Source organism: Echinops telfairi, unplaced genomic scaffold, assembly GCF_000313985.2.
Source record: "Echinops telfairi isolate 266 unplaced genomic scaffold, ASM31398v2 ScPeMD7_5;HRSCAF=22, whole genome shotgun sequence".
In the NCBI taxonomy this organism is placed as follows: domain Eukaryota; kingdom Metazoa; phylum Chordata; class Mammalia; order Afrosoricida; family Tenrecidae; genus Echinops; species Echinops telfairi.
Window position 1 is genome coordinate 10558995 of NW_022103901.1, and position 20051 is coordinate 10579045.

At 54.5% G+C, this 20051-nt stretch overlaps 1 protein-coding gene across 1 annotated transcript in view; it reads left to right on the plus strand.

The window, feature by feature from the left end:
- Positions 1-20051, plus strand: part of ZAN (zonadhesin) — a 42486-nt gene that overhangs the window by 15577 nt on the left and 6858 nt on the right. The window contains 18 exon segments of the mRNA XM_045284606.1: positions 592-791; positions 1722-1829; positions 1931-2100; positions 3393-3595; positions 4945-5086; positions 5372-5619; positions 5839-6019; positions 6243-6354; positions 6731-6825; positions 7331-7507; positions 7992-8200; positions 9898-10042; positions 10486-10736; positions 10844-11005; positions 11207-11334; positions 11698-11993; positions 18693-18904; positions 19919-20048. Coding sequence (XP_045140541.1) covers positions 592-791; positions 1722-1829; positions 1931-2100; positions 3393-3595; positions 4945-5086; positions 5372-5619; positions 5839-6019; positions 6243-6354; positions 6731-6825; positions 7331-7507; positions 7992-8200; positions 9898-10042; positions 10486-10736; positions 10844-11005; positions 11207-11334; positions 11698-11993; positions 18693-18904; positions 19919-20048 — 3169 coding nt within the window.

A 20051-nucleotide genomic window follows, 5' to 3' on the forward strand; every position in this document is an offset into this window, starting at 1 on the left:
CGCCCGCTTCTTCTCTTTCTTCTGCTCCTTCTACTTACCAGTCCTCAGCCATCGATGAACCTCCCGGTGGGTAGGGAGCACAGAGCTCAGTACAGAGGCGGTGGGGGGGCAGGCGGGCATTGTACCAGCTCTGCCCTAGGAGAGGAGCAGGCAGGAAGGAAAGGCCTGCCTGCCTGCCGAGGAGGATGTTGGCAGCAGGAGGTCGGCATGAGGCTTTGGGACTGTGCTGGCGGGAACTGTCCCAAGGCATTGATGAGCTTTCAGAACAGTGGTTGTTTGAGACCCCCCACTTGTCCCCCCCCCAATCTTCCAGGAGCAACTGCTCCCCAGAGGGATAAAGGAGAGAAAGAAACACTTTACAAGAACCCTGGGCACACACGGGCGGGCAAGATTTAGAGCCTTGGGGGATTTGGGGCGGCTGGGAGATGGGCCTTAAACCGCAGAAGGAAGGTAGAGGGTGACGGTGCCTGGGGGTGCAGTGGGGGGGGGGCTGTGAGGCCCTCTTAGACCTGACACCTGGCATTGGGGGCCCTTGTTCTGGCCCCTGACTTCTTAATCCTGCTCCTGGGCCCCCCTAGTCTCTGCGTGCAGCCCCTCCCGCCCCCGGGCCCTAGACCTCACTTTGCCCCTGCTCTCCTTGCGGGCAGCACCTACTTTAACGGACTGTGTGGGTTCTGTGGGAACTACGATGGCGACAGCAGCAACGACAACCAGAAGCCGGACGGGACCCTGGCCCGGGATGACGAGGAACTGGGCAACAGCTGGCAAATTGTGGAGGACCGGGAGAAGGAGTGAGTGAGGTGTCCTCCCCAGGGGCTCCAGGCTGACCCCCCAGCTCGTCTCCGTCCTCCCGCTCCTCTGAAGCCCCAGGCTGTCTCTCCCCACTCTGCTCCCCTACCCCCTGCTGCCATCACCTAGTTCTAGCACCCAGGAAGTCATCAGCACCCCTTCACGTGCCCACCAAAACGCACCCCCAACTGGCCGCCGTTGAGTCGGTTCCAACTCATGTTGACCCTGCAGGACAGGAGAACTGGCCCTGTGGGCTTCTGAGGCTGATTCTTTACAGGGGGGGGGGCGGGAGGGCTTGGGGGGGCGTGTAGACAGCCTCCTCCTGCTCCCACTCAGGCCCACGACTGCTGGCAAAACAAAAACCCAAGCAACCGCTCACTGTAGAATCGCTCCAGGATTCTCGTGACCCTGTGCATCGCAGAGCAGAAGGGTGCTGTGGATTTTGTGTGGAGGGGGAACGGGTCTCCAGGTCTTTCTCCTGCCATGCCTCCGGGAGCCCTGGGACCTCCCAGGTCTCACTCGGCAGCTGAGTGTGCACCAAGCCTGCAATCATGCTGAGAAGCCCCCCGCCCGCCCCCTCCTGCTGGCCAGTCTCTGAGGGTTCCTGTTGAACTGCTAACCACAAGGTCAGCCGTTCAGGAACCACCTGCTGGGCCTAGGGAGAAAGATGAGGCTGTGTACTCCAGAGATGATTTCTATTCTTGGAAACCCACAGGGGGCGGGTCTGCCCTGTGGTCTAGGGTCTCCCTGAATCCCAATGGACTCTGAGTTTGGTTCCTTGGTGTGGCAGGGCTGCATGTTCACGGGCTCTCCACCAGGGGCTGGCAAGAGCCTGGAGAAGGTTCCTTCCCCCTTGCCCACAGCTGAGTTGGGCCCCAGAGCTGGACTGCAAGCCTTGATCCCTAAGGGTCAGGGGATTGGGTCTCTTCCAGGTGCGAGAGAAACCTGGCCAATCCACCGTCTTGTGACTCCACTTTGCATAACCAACTGCTGGGGCCGGAGTTCTGTGGACGGCTTATCGACCCCGAGGGAATATTTGGGTATGCAGGAGTGCAGGGCTGGCCGGGCAGGGCACCTTGGGGCCTTGGCTCCTGCGAGGGCCAGGCCCCTCACCCACTGTGACCCTCGTGCCCCTCCTCAGGGCCTGCCTGCCACACCTCAAGCCCTTTTTCTACTACGAGAGTTGCGTGCTGGACATGTGTAACTTCCAGGGCCTGCAGCACATGCTGTGTTCCCAGATGGCGGCCCTCACGGAGGCCTGCCAGGAGGCCGGCCGCATGGTGAAGCCCTGGAGAGACCCCCAGTTCTGCCGTGAGTTGTGCCAAGAACAGGGCAGAGGGTGCAGGGCCTCCCTGGGACCTAGTAGAGTCTCAGAACCCAGCAGGGGTGTCCGTTCAAGCTCAGGGGGGTGGGGGTGGGGATTGGCTCGCCCAGTTGGCTTTCCTGCACTTACACACAGGAAAATCTGCTGGGGGGGTGGCCGGGGTGGGGGGGCCCTCGAGGAATTCACAAAGACACCTGCAACCTCAGAAAGCCCCCTGAGCCACAAGAGGCTGTGTGGCGTGAACTTGGACCTCTTTTTCTGGGTGCCCTGCCACCAAAGGTCCACACAGTCTAGATACGTGCTGTGTGGGGCCCACGGACAAGGCTCCGTTTCCTTGGTGTCTGGGCCCCCAAAGCAGCCCTGTGAGGCTCTTCCCTCCTGGGCCACACTGTGGTTGGTTCATGGTGACCCCTTGGTCCCACACCTTGAAGGTAGAATCTTCAGCAGAGGGACCCACCCCGTCAGGCTGTAACTGACCCAGGCACGAAGCTACAATTGTCACCCTTGGGACACCGAACTTGTTGCCCCCTGAATCCGGATGATCCTTATGTTAGTCTGGGTAGACTAGAGAAACAAATCCATAGACCCACATATGTATATAAGGAAGAGGTTTATACACAAGAGCAATTGTACATTAAGGAAGAACCCAGTCCTGTCCAAGGCCATAAGTCCGATATTAGCCCATATGTCTGATACCAATCTATAAAGTCCTCTTCAGACTCACGAACACACGCAATGAAGCCAAATGCAGGGCGATCACAAGCCAGTGGGTAGAGAGCCTTTGGGTCCAGTGGCGCTGTAAGCATCTCAGCGCTGGCAGGGGTCTCTCTGTGGCTTCCCCGGCTTCCGAGGTCTGGTTGCGTCCATGTGGCTTGTCTTCTGCAATGTCTCCCAGGGAGTAGCAGAGAGAGAGAGGTGTCTTCCGCCTCCAAGGAGGAAGTCCCAGAATTCTCAGGAGAAGGCCATGCCCACACAGAAGTCTCATTGGCTATCTCCAGATTTAGACTCCACCCCTATACTCTTAATCCTCAAATTGACACCAGATTAGGTGACTAACACACCCCTCCTCAGCACGCATGGCAAAGCCAACTACTGAGAAAGGGGGGCGCAGGGAGACATGGGAGAAGAGTCCGTTCTTGACAGGAGATGGGCAGAGGGCAGCCCCGAGGGGTCGTGATGAGGGGGCAGGCAGCAAAGCTGCAATGGGCTCTCTCCACACGGCCCCCTCACCCCTGCTGCTCTGTGTGTGTTTTTGTGCCTCCCCCCCCCACCCCACCAGCTCTGGCCTGCCCATCCAACAGCAAGTACTCCCTGTGCACCAAGTCCTGTCCTGACACCTGCTACTCTGGCTTCTCGGGCATGGCCTGCCCTGACCGCTGCGTCGAGGGCTGTGAGTGCAGCCCGGGCTTCGTCCTCAGTGGCCTGCAGTGTGTCCCCAAAGACAAGTGTGGGTGCCTGCGCTCCCCAGGGTCCTATGTGAAGGTGAGCAGCCAGAGGTGTCCCTCTCACCCCTCCAGCCAAACGAATAGGTCTTCCCTTTCCGAAACGTGTGGCAAACGTTTACAAGCCCGGGCAATAGCAAAAAGCAGGGGCCTGGCAGGCGTTCGGGCCCTCTAGCTGGCAGTCGGCACCCTCTTTCTCTTCGGTGACAGTCCCCATTAGGCAGCCTGCACAATGGTTTCCCCCCCAGTCCTCCCCTCATGAGGAACTTGAGACCCCTGGGTCTCTTCCCTCTGTTTTTCCTGCCGCCCCTCCCACCCTCTGCTCCCATCTCGGTTTCCTCAGCCTCCAGATCTCCCTGCCCTTCTCTCTCTGGGAGCTGCCAACTGTAAGGTTGGCGGTTCAAACCCACCACCTGCTCCATAGACAAGGCTGTGAGGATCTGAGGTCTCAGATGCCCCCCAAAGGGGGAGGTAGTTCTGCTCTATCCTGTAGGGGCGCTCGGGGTCCTGATCCGCTTGATGGCAGGGAGCAGGAGCTTTTTGGGGTCCTACCTCTATCTTGGTGGTGCTTTTTAAAAAATCATTTTATCGGGGGCTCGTACACCTCTTATCACAACCCACACATCCATCCATTGTGTCAAGCACAGTTGTACGTATGTTGCCATCATCACTCTCAAAACATTTTCTTTCTACTTGAGCCCTTTGGTCTCAGCTCCTCTCCCCCCGCCCTCGTGAACCCTTGATAATTTATAAATTATTTTAGTTTTCATCTGTTACACCGTCCGCTGTCTCCCTTCACCTACGTTTCTGCTATTCGTCCCCCTGGAGTGGGGGCCGGGGGAGGGAGTTGTTAGACGTGGCTTATTGTGATCTGTTCCCCTTTCTCCCGAGTAACAGCTGGGGGTTTCAAATAGCTGACCTCGAGGTTAGCAGCCCAACACGCAACCCCCAGGACTTCCCTTCCCACAGCCCCCTGAAACGCTTCCTCCTTTGGAAACCTCCCTGGTGACGGTCAGGCAGACAGCCTCTGTCTGACCAAGGGCACACTGCGGCGTCCCGGCCCTGGGCTGCCTTGTGGGAGTGTCAGGTGTATTGGAGCATACGTTGCTCTTGATGTGCTTGTTCCCTGCCCTACGCTGGGGTGTGAGTCTGTTGGGACAGTCCCCTTGTCCACCTTGCTCAGCACAGAGTCCCTCCCTCCCAGCATGCTCCAGGAGGCCAGAGAGCGGTCGGCTGAACCACGGACCAGAAGTGTCGATAAGCCAATGGGGACCACACTTGCCCCCACAAAGCGTTGAGCTTCTAGGCGGCAGGAGCCAGGCTCCCCAGGTCATCCCGGTGGCGGCAGTAGACCTGTGGGTGAGCTCTGGCTTCTCTCTCCTCCCCCAGGCCGGGGAGAGCTGGTATAAAGAAGGCTGCACGGAGCGCTGCCACTGTGAGGGCAACAATAGCATCCACTGTATGCCCTGGCAGTGCGGGCCCTGGGAAGTCTGCATCTTGCAAGATGGAGTCTACGGCTGCCACGCCCGAGGTGAGCGGCCGCAGGGACTGTGACTGGCCGTGGGCTGGGGGATGACCAGAGCAGAGGTGTCTTCTCAGGGTCCACGCAGTGCCTTCCAGGGCAGACACTCCTCTGACCCTTGTCATCTGCAAGCCAAGATCATACCTCCCAGAGACACAGAAATGGTCTGGGGTGGGGGTGGGGGGTGGGCATCATTCATATCCCAATCTGGACTCACCAATGTGGCGGCTCTGGGGCAGGGGTCTCGGAGTGCGACAGTGAGTCTCTGAATCCCCCCACCCACCCCCACCCTAGGGATCGGTATCTGCAGCATCTCCGGGGACCCCCACTACCTGACCTTTGATGGGGCCCTGCACCACTTCATGGGCACCTGCACCTACCTGCTGACGAAGCTTTGCCTGGTGGAGCCCCAGGAGAACTACTTCACTGTGAGCGCCACCAACGAGAACCGAGGCGGGGACTTGGGAGTCTCCTACGTCAAGGCTGTCCACGTGCAGGCCTTCAACGTCCAGCTCTCGCTGATCAAAGGCCGCAAGGTCATGGTGCGAGCCCCAGCCCCCACACTGCCCTCGCCTGCCCGGCTCCTCCGCCCTGCACCTTTCCTGCCCCCACCTGTGGTGCCTGAGGCCCCTCACAGCAGACCCCAAACCCTCGTTGCGTGGCCTCCCTCCTCTGATGGTGAGAGCCCCTCTGCCTGCATCCTCATCTCGAGCTCCCGAGTGCCCGTCTGACGCGGCTCCCGTGCCCTCCCTGCCCTGCAGCTGAGCAACCGCCGGGTGGCCCTGCCTCTGTGGCTGGCTCAAGGCCAGATGAGCGTGGCGCTCAGTGGCTCCTTCATCCTGGTCCAAACGGACTTTGGGCTTCGGGTTCGATATGATGGGAGCCACTTGGTGGACGTCACCGTGCCCTCCACCTATGTCGGCCGGCTCTGCGGGCTGTGTGGTGAGTCTCCCTGGCACCTCTAGGGGCACAGCCCTAATCCTAGTCCTCTAGGGACTGACAGCTGGTGTCCTAAGTGCTCAACAACCGAGGACACTGACCAGGGGGGCGGAGTCCTAGGGGACACAGAGGAAAAGAAAGGGTTGGCCTTCATGCATGGACCCTGGTGACCTGAGTGAGCGGCGAGGGTGCCAGCGCTCCCTCCTCTCCTTCATGGCTTCCTCAGGGAATTTCAACAACAACAGCTCCGATGACAACCTGGGTCCGGATAAAAAACCAGCCGAAAACTCTGTCCAGTTGGGTGCAGCCTGGCTGTTACCTTCTGCCTCTGAATCTGGGTGAGCAGCAAACTGGGAGTTGGGGACGGGGGCTGGACCTCCGAGAGTAGCCCGTGCCCCCCCCCCTCCCGCTGCCCCTCACTCCTGGTGCTGGCCTGCACCCTGCTCTCTTGAGCCTGGCTTTGGTTAAAATAGAAAAGTGGTTCTGACCTCCTAGCACCATGCCTGCTGGGTCTTCCCTACTGGAATGATCTTTGGAGCGCTCTCTTGGGAAGACGTCTGCCGGACGTCCAACCTGTGTCCTACCTGCTGTGTTTTCTGGCTTTCCCACGGGAGGGGTGCCATTTTTGTCACCGCCCTCCCTGCTCACCCCTCCTCCACTTGCTTCTCCTCGGGTCTGGGTTTCTAGCTCACGCCCCCTCCTCTGCTCATTCAGCTGCTTTGTTGCGGGTGGCAAGACCCCCAACTACCCAGAGAAAAATGTGGCCAACATCTGGAACAGGAACTGTGAGATCTTGATCAGTCCTTATGGTAAGCCACACCCCCTCCTGGCCCCTTGACCCGCCCCCAGAATTGGAGAGGAAGGTGGGAGGCTGGTTACTAACAGAGAAAGAGCCAGGATCCTGAAACCCAGGAACTGGGAAAATCAGAAAGGGTGACCCAATGCAGATTCTGCCAGAGAGTTTGATTCCCAGGCAGCGTGACCCCATAGGACAGGGTCGACCTGCCCTATGGGTTTCTGAGAGCGGGACTCGTTATGGGAGTAGAAAGCCCGCCTTTCTCCCTCGGAGAGGCTGGTGGAATTGAACGACTGACCCCGTGGATTGCATCACCGCAGTGCCACGGCCCCTCAGGAGGAAGGCGAGAGGAAATGCTGGCACCGAGGCCCCTTTCCCGGGCTCTTCCTTGGGTCACAGGGGAGAGGTTCTCCGGAGACAACCTGGGTCTCGCCTGACGTGGGTGCAGAGGTCGCCTCCACAGGCCTGCTCCCCTCCGTGGCCCACCTCCCCTCACACCTGCCCATCTCACCTTGTAGGACCCTTCTCCCAGTGCCACGAGGTGGTGTCCCCGCAAGCCAGCTTCAGCAGTTGTGTGGATGGACAGTCTGGGACCCACGGGAATACCCTGGCCCTGTGCCACTCCCTACAGGCCTACGTGGCCCTCTGCGCCCAGGCTGGCCGACCCCTGACCTGGCGGAATAGCACCTTCTGCCGTGAGTGATGTGGCCACCTGTTCCCACAACCCCGGGGGCATCCTGCTGCGTCCCCCTGGTCTCCTCTTTCTTGCTAAAATGCTGATCCTACCCTGGGAGCCCTGGTGGCGTAGTGGCTCCATGCTGGGCTGCTAACCACAAGGTCAGCAGGCCAAAGTCACCAACCGCTCCTTGGGAGACATGAGTCTCGGAAACCCACCAGGGCAGTTCTAACCGGTCCTGTGGGGTCGCTGGGTCAGAACCGACTGGGCGTCTGGGAGTGTGGGGTGGGCTTGTCCTTCTCTGACTCTCAGCCTGGCCCTCTGCCCCGACATGGGACCCTCCTCTCCATGCCCGATCGCTACCCTCCATGGCCTCCTTCTGGGCTTACCTCATCCACCGGGACAGCCTCCTTCCCCCGGCTAGCTCTCGCCCCTTCTTGCTCCCAAGGTTGGGGAGCTAGAAATGCCACCCAGACCCTTCCTGATTTGGTGTCTCTTCTTAGCTCTCAAGTGCCCACCTGGCAGCCGCTACAGTCCCTGTACCAGCCCCTGCCCAACCACCTGCCTCAGCATGGACAATCCAAGAGAATGCCCGCTCAGCCTGCCCTGTGCCGAGGGCTGTGAGTGCCAGAGGGGCCACGTTCTGAGCGGGATCTCCTGTGTGCCCCTCAGCCAGTGTGGCTGCACCGATAAGCAGGGCTCCTACCACCCGGTGAGAGCGCCGCCGCAGCCCATGCCCTCCCGTCACAGTGCCGCAAGTCCAGGGGCAAGCCAAGCCCAGGCCAGGAAGTAGGACGGCTCAGAGCCCTAGACAGGGTTGGCTAGATCAGTGCGGCCTCCAGGAGGGAGCCTGGTGGGGAGGGGCTCCAGAGGGCCTTGGGGACTCTGGCAGAGATAGCTGTCCTGTGGATTGCATGTGTTGAACCAGGTGCATTTATGGAATGTTGTTCGGAGCCATGGAGTTGGCTCCGACCCACAGCGACCCCGTGCACGACAGAAGGAAACACTGCCTGGTCCCACACCAGCCTCACAAGGGCTCCTACGCTTGAGCCAATCTGTGAATCCATCTTCTCTTTGTCGCTGCCCCTGCACTTTGCCAAGCATGATGTCCTTCTCCGGGGACTCGTCTCTCGACAACATGTCCGAAGTATGTGAGAAGTCGTTCCATCCTTGCCTCTAAGGAGCACTCTGGTCTTACTTCTTCCAAGACAGATCAGTTTGCCCTCTGAAGAGTCCACAGTGTTTTCCACCTTCTTCTCCAGCACCGCAGTCCCAACACATCCATTCTCCTTCCGCCATCCTTTTCCGTGCCCACCTTTCACACGCCTTTGAGGATGGAGAATACCACGGCTTGGGTGACGCGCATCTTAGTCCTCAAGGCAACATCCTTGCTCTTGGAGACTCTAAAGAGGCTGGGCGCAGCAGAGTTCCCTGATGCGGCACGTCTTCAGGAGCTCTTGACTGCCGCTTCCGTGAGCACTCATTGAGGATCCAAGCCAGACAAGATCTGTGGGCACATAATCTCACCGTGCCCACGTGGGCCCCCAGCTGCCGAAGTCTTCCCCCAGACTGAGGGGTGACCCAAATTGCTCGGGAGAAGGGCAGAAACGGTTCACATTCTATTGCTTTTAAAGCTGCCTGTGTCTGGCTTCCATTATTTTGCCTGCGCTCGCTTAATTTGTATTGAAATGTTGGGGGCAACCGGGGAGCAAATGGACGAGGAAGACGCTGTGCAAATGAGCCGTCTGGTATCCACACGAACAACCCACGAAGTTCACTGGTTTTAGGTTTTTTTGCTTTTTCGTGATTTTTCCCCCCACCTTTAATCCTGGCCTATCTTGCATGTGCTATACAAACAGTTACCAGGGGAGTGCCTGGAGATGATGACTCGCGTTGTTTAATGTCTTATGAAATGTTCGTGAACGACCCAAATATAATTTTAAAAATTTATTTATTAATCATTTTATTGGGGGGCTCTTACAATCCGATGACAACCCATCATTCAATTGTAGGAAACACCCTTGTGCATAGGTTGCCATCAACATTTCCAAAACATTTTCTTTCTACTTGAGCCCTTGGAATCGGCTCCTCTTTTTTCCCCTCCCTTCCCCACTCTCCCTCCCTCCCTCTCTCCCTCGTGAATCCTTGATCAATTATATATTATTGTGCTCATTTTGTGTCTTACCCTGTCTGTTGTCTCCCTTCACCCACATTTCTGTTATTCATCCCCCTGGGGTGAGGATGGGCTATATATCCAACCTTGTGATGGGTTCCCAAGCACAGTTGTTAAAAACATGTATTAAGTTGACATCAGGGGAGTAAAATTGTTATGAATGAATGTTTTCAAGAGGGTCTTGGGGATCCCCTTGGGGGACTTGGGGGACCATCTCCGGCTTCTCTGTCCCACAGGTCGGAGAGCGCTGGTATGCAGACAGCACCTGTTCCAGACTCTGCACCTGCTCCAGCCAAAACAACATCACCTGCAGCCACACCAGATGTAGCCCCACCCAGATGTGCTGGCCCCTGGACGGGCTGCTCCGCTGCCGGTCCTCAGGTAGGAAGGCTGGGAACCCACTGAGGAGCCCGCTGCCCACCAGTCACCAAGACACGAGCCACCATGGCCGCACCACCTCCCTGTGTTCTGGAGCACTTAAGGTGGTCAGTCAACTGGGCGGAAGAGCCTCTGGAAGGAAAAGATGACCTCCCCACTGTGGGCAAGTGCTGCCCAAGTTTGACCCATCCTTCGGTTGCACCCATCACCCTTAGGGGGGAGTAGTCTAACGCCCCTTAGCAGAATCATCCCCCTCTGCCCGTAGGCCCCCTCCATCCCTCACTCATGGCCTTCTTGAGTCTTTTCTTGAATGTCGTCTCCTTTCCCTCTGGACACCCCCCCACACTTTTTCATGAAGGTGGGGAGAAACTCCAAGTCACTTCTCTTGGGATCCTGTGCTCGCCGCAGGCCAGCCATCCCTGGACCGTCTCCTTCCCTCCCCACAGGTCTGGTGGGAGTGTGCCACGTCACAGGAGACCCCAACTACGTGAGCTTCGACGGCAGTTACCACTCCTTCCGGGGCACCTGCACGTACATCCTGGCCCAGGTGTGCCACCCCAACCTGAACCTGCCTTTCTTCAAGATCAGTGCCAAGAACGAGAAGCAGAGTGGCCACACCCCAGCTTACTACCTGCACCACATCAACATTTACATCCACGGGACCCACATCGTCCTGCAGAGAGACCACCATGTGCTGGTGAACGGGGCAGCGGGACATGGGTGGGGAAGGAGGAGAGGGGATGCTGAGAGAGGAACCGTGCCACGGCGTGTCCTCCTAGTCATGGGCACCGCCTTCCTTGACAGGTCAACGGCAAACCAGTCACGCTCCCTGTGACCCAGATCCGGCACATCACCATCACTGTCAATGGCATCTATACTGTGTTCAAGTCCAACTTGGGGGTGCTGGTCAAGTTTGATGGCAATCATCTCTTAGAGATCCAAATCCCCAAAGCCTATTATCAAAAGGTGAACGCACAGCCTGGCCTTCTTCAAGGGGAAGTAGCCTAGCAGGTGGCCCGGGTGTCTCCCCACAAACCCACTCGCCCCCCAAGGCCACAGAAGTCATTCTCCAGGAAGTGGGAAGGCTGTTAGTGCACCTCCCTGCCTAGAGAGGAAAAGCGACCGTCTGTGGCCCTTCAGCACCGAACACGCCCTCTGCTCACGCAGGTCTGTGGTGTGTGCGGGAACTTCAATGGCGAGGAAGAGGATGAACTCATGATGCCCAATGATGAGCTAGCCCAGAATGACATCGAATTTGGGAACAGCTGGAGAGATACGGATGACTCGGACTCAAAGTGATTTATCCCCTGAGACGCTCTTATCTGTTCATGATAGCAAGGGTTTGGGAATCTAGACTGTCTGGCACGCCTGGTCCAGGAAGACCAGAATAATCCTGGATGTCTGCAGTTTGAGGGAGGATGGCTTCCGGAGCCCAGGGTTGCTGCAGCCAGTGTGGGGAATGGGGAAACGTGGGAGAGAGCGGAGGCGACATGGGAGGTGGGCCGGAGCTGGGACAGGATTTTCCCAGAGAAGAGAGGTAGCACTGGAGGGAGAAGGGGGTGCCTGAGAGTTCTTCCAGGGTCTCTGCCCCAAATTGTCTTCACGGAGGGGGCAGGGCAGTGGTCATCCTGTGTCGACCCTCTTTCTTCCGTCCCCAGTTGCCTACGAGATGACCGGGAGGTTCGGCTGGAGCACCGGGAGAACCCGCATCGGAACTGCAAGCCACAGGACATCACGAGGGCCCAGCAGCAATGCCAAGCAGCCTTTCAGGGCTCCGGCTGGTCGGAATGTACCACCCAGGTGACCCCCAGGTCCTTCCTGACCGGCTGTACCTACAACCTCTGTGAGCTTGGAGGAGAGAGCCGTGCCATCTGTGACGCCCTGCAAGCCTTTGGGGTCGCCTGCCAGACCCAAGGGTTCAGGCCCCCATTTTGGAGAAACAACACTTTCTGCCGTGAGTGCCCCCCCCCACCCGTCCCCTGCCCCCAATACAACCCCTAAGATCCCCTCCAAGTTGCTCCAAACCCCGTTTCTTTCTACATACCCCTAAACGCTCACTCCCCCACTCTTGTTTCTTTCTCCGTTGCTCCTGACCTGTTTTGGACCCCGTCCCCTCCTCCTGCCACCAGGGCTGCCCGTTGGCGACTGTTTGTTGAGTCCATTGCCAACGCTCTTCTCCTAAACACGTGTCCCCTGCGTGGCTTTTCCCTCCCAGTAACCATGAGTCATCACAACAGACACCACAGCGCACTCAACATTCCCGAGGCGCCGCAAAGCCCCTCCGCCTTCTCCCTCTGGGGCAGAGGGCAAGGCTTCCTTCTGAATGTCTTTCCTTAGTACCCTTCCAGATCTCTTCATATATGATCATACGCTTTGAAAAGTGTTTTTAGTACATAAGGTTGTGCCACCATCATCAATTCCTTAAACTTTTAACACACTAATCCATGACATTGTTTCTAGTATGTAATGCAGCCACGTGGTTCAAAACTTTTAAAGAATCAAGAGATCCAACAGAAAATACCCTTCCTGCCACTCGGTTGACCCTGAAGACTATACCTCTATTCCCCCCCCCCCAAATTTTATTGGCACATAATTTACATATCATAGAATCGAATAGTTCAAACATATCGAGGGGGGCATTGTACAATCACCACCGCATCCATCCCAGGGCATTCCCTCCCCGCATGGTTGATTCGCCCCCAGAGTGAGCTGTTGGAAGGAGTGTAACTTTTCATGAGAGTAGAATGCCTCATTGGTCTTCCAAGGAGTGGCTGGTGGTTTCGAACTGCTGACCTTGCAGTTAGCAACCCAATAAGGAGCCGCTACACCACCAGGAGTCCTGGGTTAAGGTCTACCCAGTGAAAAGTCTCCCTCCCACTATACCCCTAATCTGCCCAGGTCCCACCTTGACCAGGCGCCTGTTTTTCTCGGCCTCCGAGTATTCTCCAAGCTTTGGCTTCTGCATAACTAAGCACGCACAGAGAGGAGCCATGGTGGCATCAGGGATACTGCATCCCCCATTGGGCTCTGTGAGTTCGAAACCACCAGCTGCTCTGTGGCAGAAAGACGAGGCTTTCTAATGCCGCAGGGTGACAGTCTTGGAAACCCCACAGGGGCAGTTCCACCCTGTCCTTATAGGGCTGATATGAGTCTGAATCGATTTGATGACAGTCAGTTTGAGTTTGAAACACAGACAGAGAAGGCCCGGTGGTGGAGTAGATACTCGCTGAGCGGCTAGCCACCATCTGCCATTTGAAACCACCATTCCCCCAAGGGAGAAAGGCTTTCTACTCCCATAAGGAGTTACAGCCTTGAGCCAGAATCGACTCGATGACAGGGTTTTGTTGTTGCTTAAACACATGCAAACCCAGTTGGCTATTTCCCTTTGCCTTTTGAATGATGGCATACAAGACATGGTCTTTGGCCCTTTGTTGGTTTTTGAGAACTGTTTCAGGTCTATGAATTTTAAGGTGTAAACATTCCCATTAAGAAAAAAAGAATTCCATATTGTTTCTCCCCTACCTCCCGCTTCCTCTATGATTAATATTCTACATTCGTGTGGTGCATTTGGTATCGCTGGTAAACCCTCTCTGGTGCCTCCCCTGATGCCTGTAGTTGATGTTGGGGTCCACATGTGCTGCGGGACAGTTCTGGGAGCTTTGACAAACACACGTCGTGCATTCGCCCTTCTTTCCACTGCCCCCCACAAAATGCTCCCTCCCCTATTTCTCCCCGCCTCCTGAATCTGTAGCTACCATGATCTTTTTACTTCTCTTCATAGTTTCCTTGCCCCCCTTTCCCCGCCCCGCAGGCTGTCGTAGAGGTAGAATCAGACAATGTGCACCCTTTCCAGACTGGCTTGCTTCACTTAGCGCGTGCACTGAAGACTCTGCTGTGGCTCTGGGACCTGGTAGTTGCTTTCTTCTTCTGGCGGGAGTTGGCACAGTTCTGCTCCCTGGGAAAAGTCCGCTGGGGTCTGAATTGACACCACGGCCGTGAGTTTGGTTGGTTTTCATGGCGACACCAGTTTGTTCACCCATTCACCTCTCACATGTGTTTGATTCTGACCGGAGGCAACTGTGACCAAAGTCGTGATGAAACAGTCACCTGTGATTTTTGTGTGTGTGGACATAAGTTTTCAACTCATTTGGGGAAAAACCTAGGAACGCACTGGCTGGATTCAATGGCGAGCCTCTGCAGCCTGGAAAACAAGAGTTGCGGAAGTCTCTTCCAGAGTGACGGCATCGTCATGCACGCCCACCATCAATGGGTAGGAGCTACCGTGGCTCTACATCCTCAGCAGGATGTGACTGGATTTGGTGTTTCACTGTTCTGCATTTTAGTCATTCTAATAGGCAATGGATGGAGCCCTGGTCGGGTAGTGGTTACGCACCTGGTTGCAATCCGCATGGCTGGCAGTTCACAACCAACCGCAGCTCCACGGGAGAAAGACTGGGCTTTCCATGCCCGTAAAAACCCAACTCACTGCCATGGGGTCTGTGCTGACTGCTGGCAGCCCCCTGTGGGTTACCGAGACTGTAACTGTTCGCAGGCATCGAAAGCCCAGTCTTTCTCCCGCTGTAAACTGTTACAGTCTCCCAAACCCACGGCAGGTGGCCAGGAGTCAGCACTGATTCCGTGGCAGTGAGGGATAGGTCACGTGATAGTGCTGCGGGTTAGGTGTTGAGCTGCTAACCACAAGGTTGGGGGTTCAAACTCACCAAATAGCTCCTTGGGAGAAAGGTGAGGCTCCTACACACATAGATTTCGTCTTGGCTCTCTATGTAGGGTTGCCAAGAGTTGGGAGGGACTCAATAGCAGGGGGCTTGGTTTGGGGTTGAACACGTGGTGTCTTTCACTGATAACTCCCTAGTGACACGATGCTGGGCATTTTTCATATGCTTACTTGCCATCTGCAGCTCTTCCTCGGTGAGGTATCTGTTCAGATCTTCTGTCCATTTTGTAATTGAGTTGTTTGTGCTCTTTTGTTGTTTTAAGAGCTCTTTGTGCGCTTTAGAGACAAGCCCCTTATCTCAACAGATATGTGTTTCTCAAGGATTTTCTTCCAGGCTGTGCTTCATCTTTTTATTCTCTTAATAACCTCTTTTGGAAAGCAGAAGGTCTTTTTAATGAAATCCAATGTGGGCTTTTTTCCTATCATGAATTGTGGTCTCGGTGCGACATCTAAAAAATCATTACAAAATCCAAGGTCCCTTAGATTACCACCCCCACCCCCCCATCTTCTAGAAGTTCTCTACTTTTGTACTTTACATTGAAGTATATGGGCCATCTTGAGCGAGTTTTTGCAAAGGTATAAGGTCTACCTAATGTTTCCAAGAAGCAGCAACAGGGAGGCTGGCTCAGCCTTCTACCCAGGGACCCTCACAGACCCTGGGGGGGACTTGGGGGCACCAGGTTTGAGCTGAAATGGGCTGGCATTGGGCATTTTGAGTTAGACAATTCGATGTGGTCTAGTACATGGTCTCCTCCGCCGAGCGTGACGCTGAAGAAGGGAGACACTGATTCCTCATCACGCTCTCTCCTGAAGTGTGACGGTATCAGCGATCGAATAATATTCATCTGTCTGGAAGGAAGACACATGAATAAGACGATTATCCAAATTGATGCACCAACCACTAATGCCAAAGATGAAGAAGTTGATGAGTTTTCTAACCAACTGGTGGAGTCTGAAATTGATGAAACATGCAACCAAGGTGCCTTGATGATGTCTGGTGAGTGGGCTACAAAGGATTCCCTGGTCGTGCAGTGGTTACATGTTGACTGCTGACTGCAAGGTCGGTAGTTTGAAACCAACAGCTGCTCAGAGAGATAGAGAGAAAGGGGGGGGGGTGTCTTTCTACTCTTATCAAGAATTACAGTCTCAGATGCCCACAGGGGCAGGTCTACCCTGTCCTATAGGGTCACAATGAGTCAGAATCCGCTCAGTGGCAGTGAGTTGCTGTTGGGATATGAAAATTGGGGAGCTGATGCCAGGGGTTTAAGTGGAGAGCAAATGTTTTCAGAGTGATGAGGACAATGAATGTACAAATGTGCTTTACACCATTGATACACGTATGGATTGTGATAAGAGTTGTATGTGCCACTAATAAAATGAATGTTTAAAAGAAAGAAAATTGGAAACAAAGAAGGATCAGTCGTTTCAAAATACTCAGAGGGCCCTCACAATAGAAGTAATACAGAGATTGTATGATAAAAATTTGCAAGGCCTAAAACCTCTTTATTGGAAATGCCTCTTTTTCAACAACCTAACCCACAGCTATCCCCATGGGTCTCACCAGGTGAAATACACAGGCGTCAAATGGATGACCTCTGCAGAGAGAGGCGGTGGAGCTGCTCAGTCCCACCAGTCAGAACGAGGCCAAGGGCAAACTTCTGAACACATCCTCCACTGCTCATTGGCCAGTGCGAGTGGCGGAACATTAGAATACGTCCGCGGGAGCCAAATGATGGCCTTAATACAGAAGCCATCTTAAACCCCTATTCGACGTATTGAACACTGCTGACCAAAGACCAGATGATTTGTGGGATGGCATCAGGAGCATCACACATAAAGCAAACAAATGGTCACTAAAAAGACAAGAAAGAAAGACTACGACCAAAGTACAGTGAACCCTCGTTTATTGCGGTTAATCGGTTCTAGACCCTACCGTGATAAATGAAATTCCGCGAAGTAGGATTCCTTATTTGTAAATCAAATATTTTCATAGTTAGAGCATAGAGGACATGAAAAAACACCCTTTAATCACCATTACACTCGTATTACCCAATTTATTAAACGAAAAAGGGAAAATACAGTAAAACATTTTGGACGTTACAATGATGATTTATTATTTATTATATTATTTATGGCATCAAGCGTGTACAGTATGAGCCAATCAGTGGCAGTAATGACAGAGCATGCGCTGTTACGCAAACACCGCGATAGAGTGAAGCCGCGGAAGTCGAAGCGCGAAGTGGCGAGGGTTCACTGTAGATATCAGAAGAGACTCTGGAACTGGCTCTTGAAGGTAGAGTAGCTAAAACGGAAGGAAGAAACGCTGACGTGAAAGAGCGGAGCAGACTTCAAAGGGCAGCTCAAAAATACGAAGTAAAGTATTGTAATGAAATCTTCAAAGACCGGCAGTTTTTTTAAAAAGGCCGGGGGGGATGCTTGGCATGTCTCAAGCTGCAAGAACTGGAGAAAAAACTCAAGCCTCCAGCTGAGACATGGAAGGAGTCTGTGGGTCAAATACTGGTGTGAGAAGCATCAAAAGAGGAGACAAGGAACACGCAGAAGCACTGTATCAGAAAGAATTGGTTGATGCTCAAGCATTTCCGGCAGGAGCCTGCGCCCAAGAACCAAGGGTGTGGAAGGAAGAAGTCCAAGCTGTACCGAGGGCCCCGGTGAAAAGCAAGGCTTCGCCATCGAGGGGACGGTCACTGTAATGGTGCAGCCATGATATCTACTTTAGGTGCACGGGAGAGCTGGGTAATGATTAAGGAAGACTGAGGAAGGAGCAATGCCTTTGAATCAGAACGTTGATGAAAAGCATTGGAAATAACACAGACGGCCACAAGATCGAACACATCTGTCTTGGAAGAAGTACATTCAGAATCCTTCTTCGAAGTGAGAAAGTGAGGCTTCGTCTTAGATATTTTGCACATATCATCAAGAGGGGCCAGCCTGCGGAGAAGGACATCGTCCTTGTGAAGTAGAGGGTCAGTAAAAAAGAGGAAGACCCTTAAGGAGCTGGATTGGCACAGCGGCTGCAACAACGGGTTCAGATGCACAACAGTCGGGAGGAAGGGGCAGGACAGGGCAGCGTCTTGTTCTTTTGCACACGGCCGCTATGAGTGGGGATGGACTGGAGGGCCACTAACAACAAATGCCTATTGGGGCCAACATCTAGGTGGAGCTCCTGCTCCATCGGACCATTTGATTCTTCCTGTGCCAGGAACACGCGCTGTGTTGTTAAGAAGTTCAAATGAGTGTCAATTGCTGGTGGAGACATTCACTTCTCATTGCTGTTAAGGTTCAGAGTGTCCTTGACTTTTCTAGTTTCTTCACCTCCTGTTAAAATCATCTTATCCGAATAGAGTAAAACCCTGGTGGTATATTTTATTGGGATCATGCAAACTGTATAAATTAACTTAGGAGAATTTGACATCTTTCTGTTGTTGACTTCCTATCCAAGAACACGGTAGATCTTTCTAGTTCTTCACAACTGTTTTCCCTTGAAGGCTTTTCTTAACTCCCCAGAGTTTAGCTCTCTCTGCTCTGTGCTCCCAACACACCTTGTACACACACACACACACACACACACACACACACACCATACACATCAGAACTGTGTTGCTGGTTAACCTTTGTCTCCCACACTGAATGGGGAGGGATGCTGTTTCTTTCTTTCCTCCGGGCCTACCAATATGGTCCCTCAGCAAATGTTTGTTGAATCAATAAGGAAGAAAACATCCCAGATCTTGTCACCCCCTTGACTGCGCATGTCACACCCTCAACTACTACTCCCAGGGTCAAAAATGTCGCCCCAAATCTCATAGCCCCAAAGGAGAACAAAACCAAACCCTAGCTTGATTTCTCCATCCCCTTGCCCCTGCCTCAAAGCCTCTGGCCCACTCTCCTCTCTGCCCACAGCTCTGAAATGTCCCAGGTACAGTAGCTACACACAATGCGCGCCCCCCTGCCCGCCTGCCTGCGGGAGCTTGAGGAACCAGTGCGAGCGCAGCAAACTCTTTTCCACCTGCTTCGAGGGCTGCCTTTGTAACCCCGGCTTTGTGCTCAGCGAGGACCGCTGTGTGCTCAAGAGTCAGTGTCGCTGCATGACTACCAACGGCAACATCCTTTCAGTAAGCGGGGACAGGCAATCGGGTTGGGGACCCACGCTGAGGATGGAGTTTTATCTTTCCTTTGCGCCCCAGCCTGGGACACCCATGTCTCGATGCCAGCGTGAGGCTGTGAAGGCTGGTAACAAGCAAAGGGGGGCGGGGAAGGGGGGGGGGGTCTGGCAAGGCCTGGTGTGTGAGTGCGGGTACACTAGAGGAACAAACCCAGGGAGACTCATATGTGTATAAGAAAGAGCTTTATATACAAGAACAGTGGAATATTGAGAAAATACCCCATCCCAGTCTAGGTCAAGTCTATAAGTCAGATATTAGCCCATATGTCCAATACCAGTCTATAACGTCCTCTACAGACTCACAAAACACATGCAATGACGCCAAATGCAGGAGGATCACAGGCCAGGGGGTGGGAAGCCTTGTGGACCCAGTGGCAGTGTAAGCATCTCATCGCTGGCAGGGAGTCTCCACGTGGCTTCTCCAGCTCCAGGGTTCTAGGGTAGTTCCATGTGTCTTGTTAGCTGCTACGTCTCCCAGGGTGTGAGCAGAGAGAGAGAGTGTTTTCCACTTCCAAGGAGGAAATGCAGGCGTTCCCAGAAATCTCACACAGAGGCCTCATCGGCTATGACCCGATTGACAGACTAGACTCCACCCCTTCACTCTTAATCCTCTCAAGTCCAAATTGACACCAGATGACGTAACCACCACACCTTGGCTGGGGCTTTTGAATCTGAGGAATCCATTAACTGTGAGGCAGCATGGTCTAGTGGAGGGGGCAAGCTGTCGTAAGGTGGAAGCCTGGCTGTCCTACTGACCAATCAGGCAGCCTCTGCTACTTCACTTTTCTCTTCTGTACCATGCATCTAATAGCCCCTCTTGAACCACAAGGGAAGACAGTACCTCTGACGGGGATCTAAGGGCTAAAAGCCCAACGGAACTAAAACCGGCCTAGGCTGAAAGGGAACAGGGAGGCGGGTTGGCCCTTCCCTCCTCACTCCCTGGCTCTTCCTGTGGCTTCTCTAGGCAGGGAAGACCTGGCTGTCCACTGGTTGTACCCAGAAATGTGCCTGCACAGAGGGAAACATTCAGTGCTGGGTCTTCCACTGCCCTTCGGGCTCCCACTGCCAGCTCAACCCCAAGGGCAACAGCAACTGTG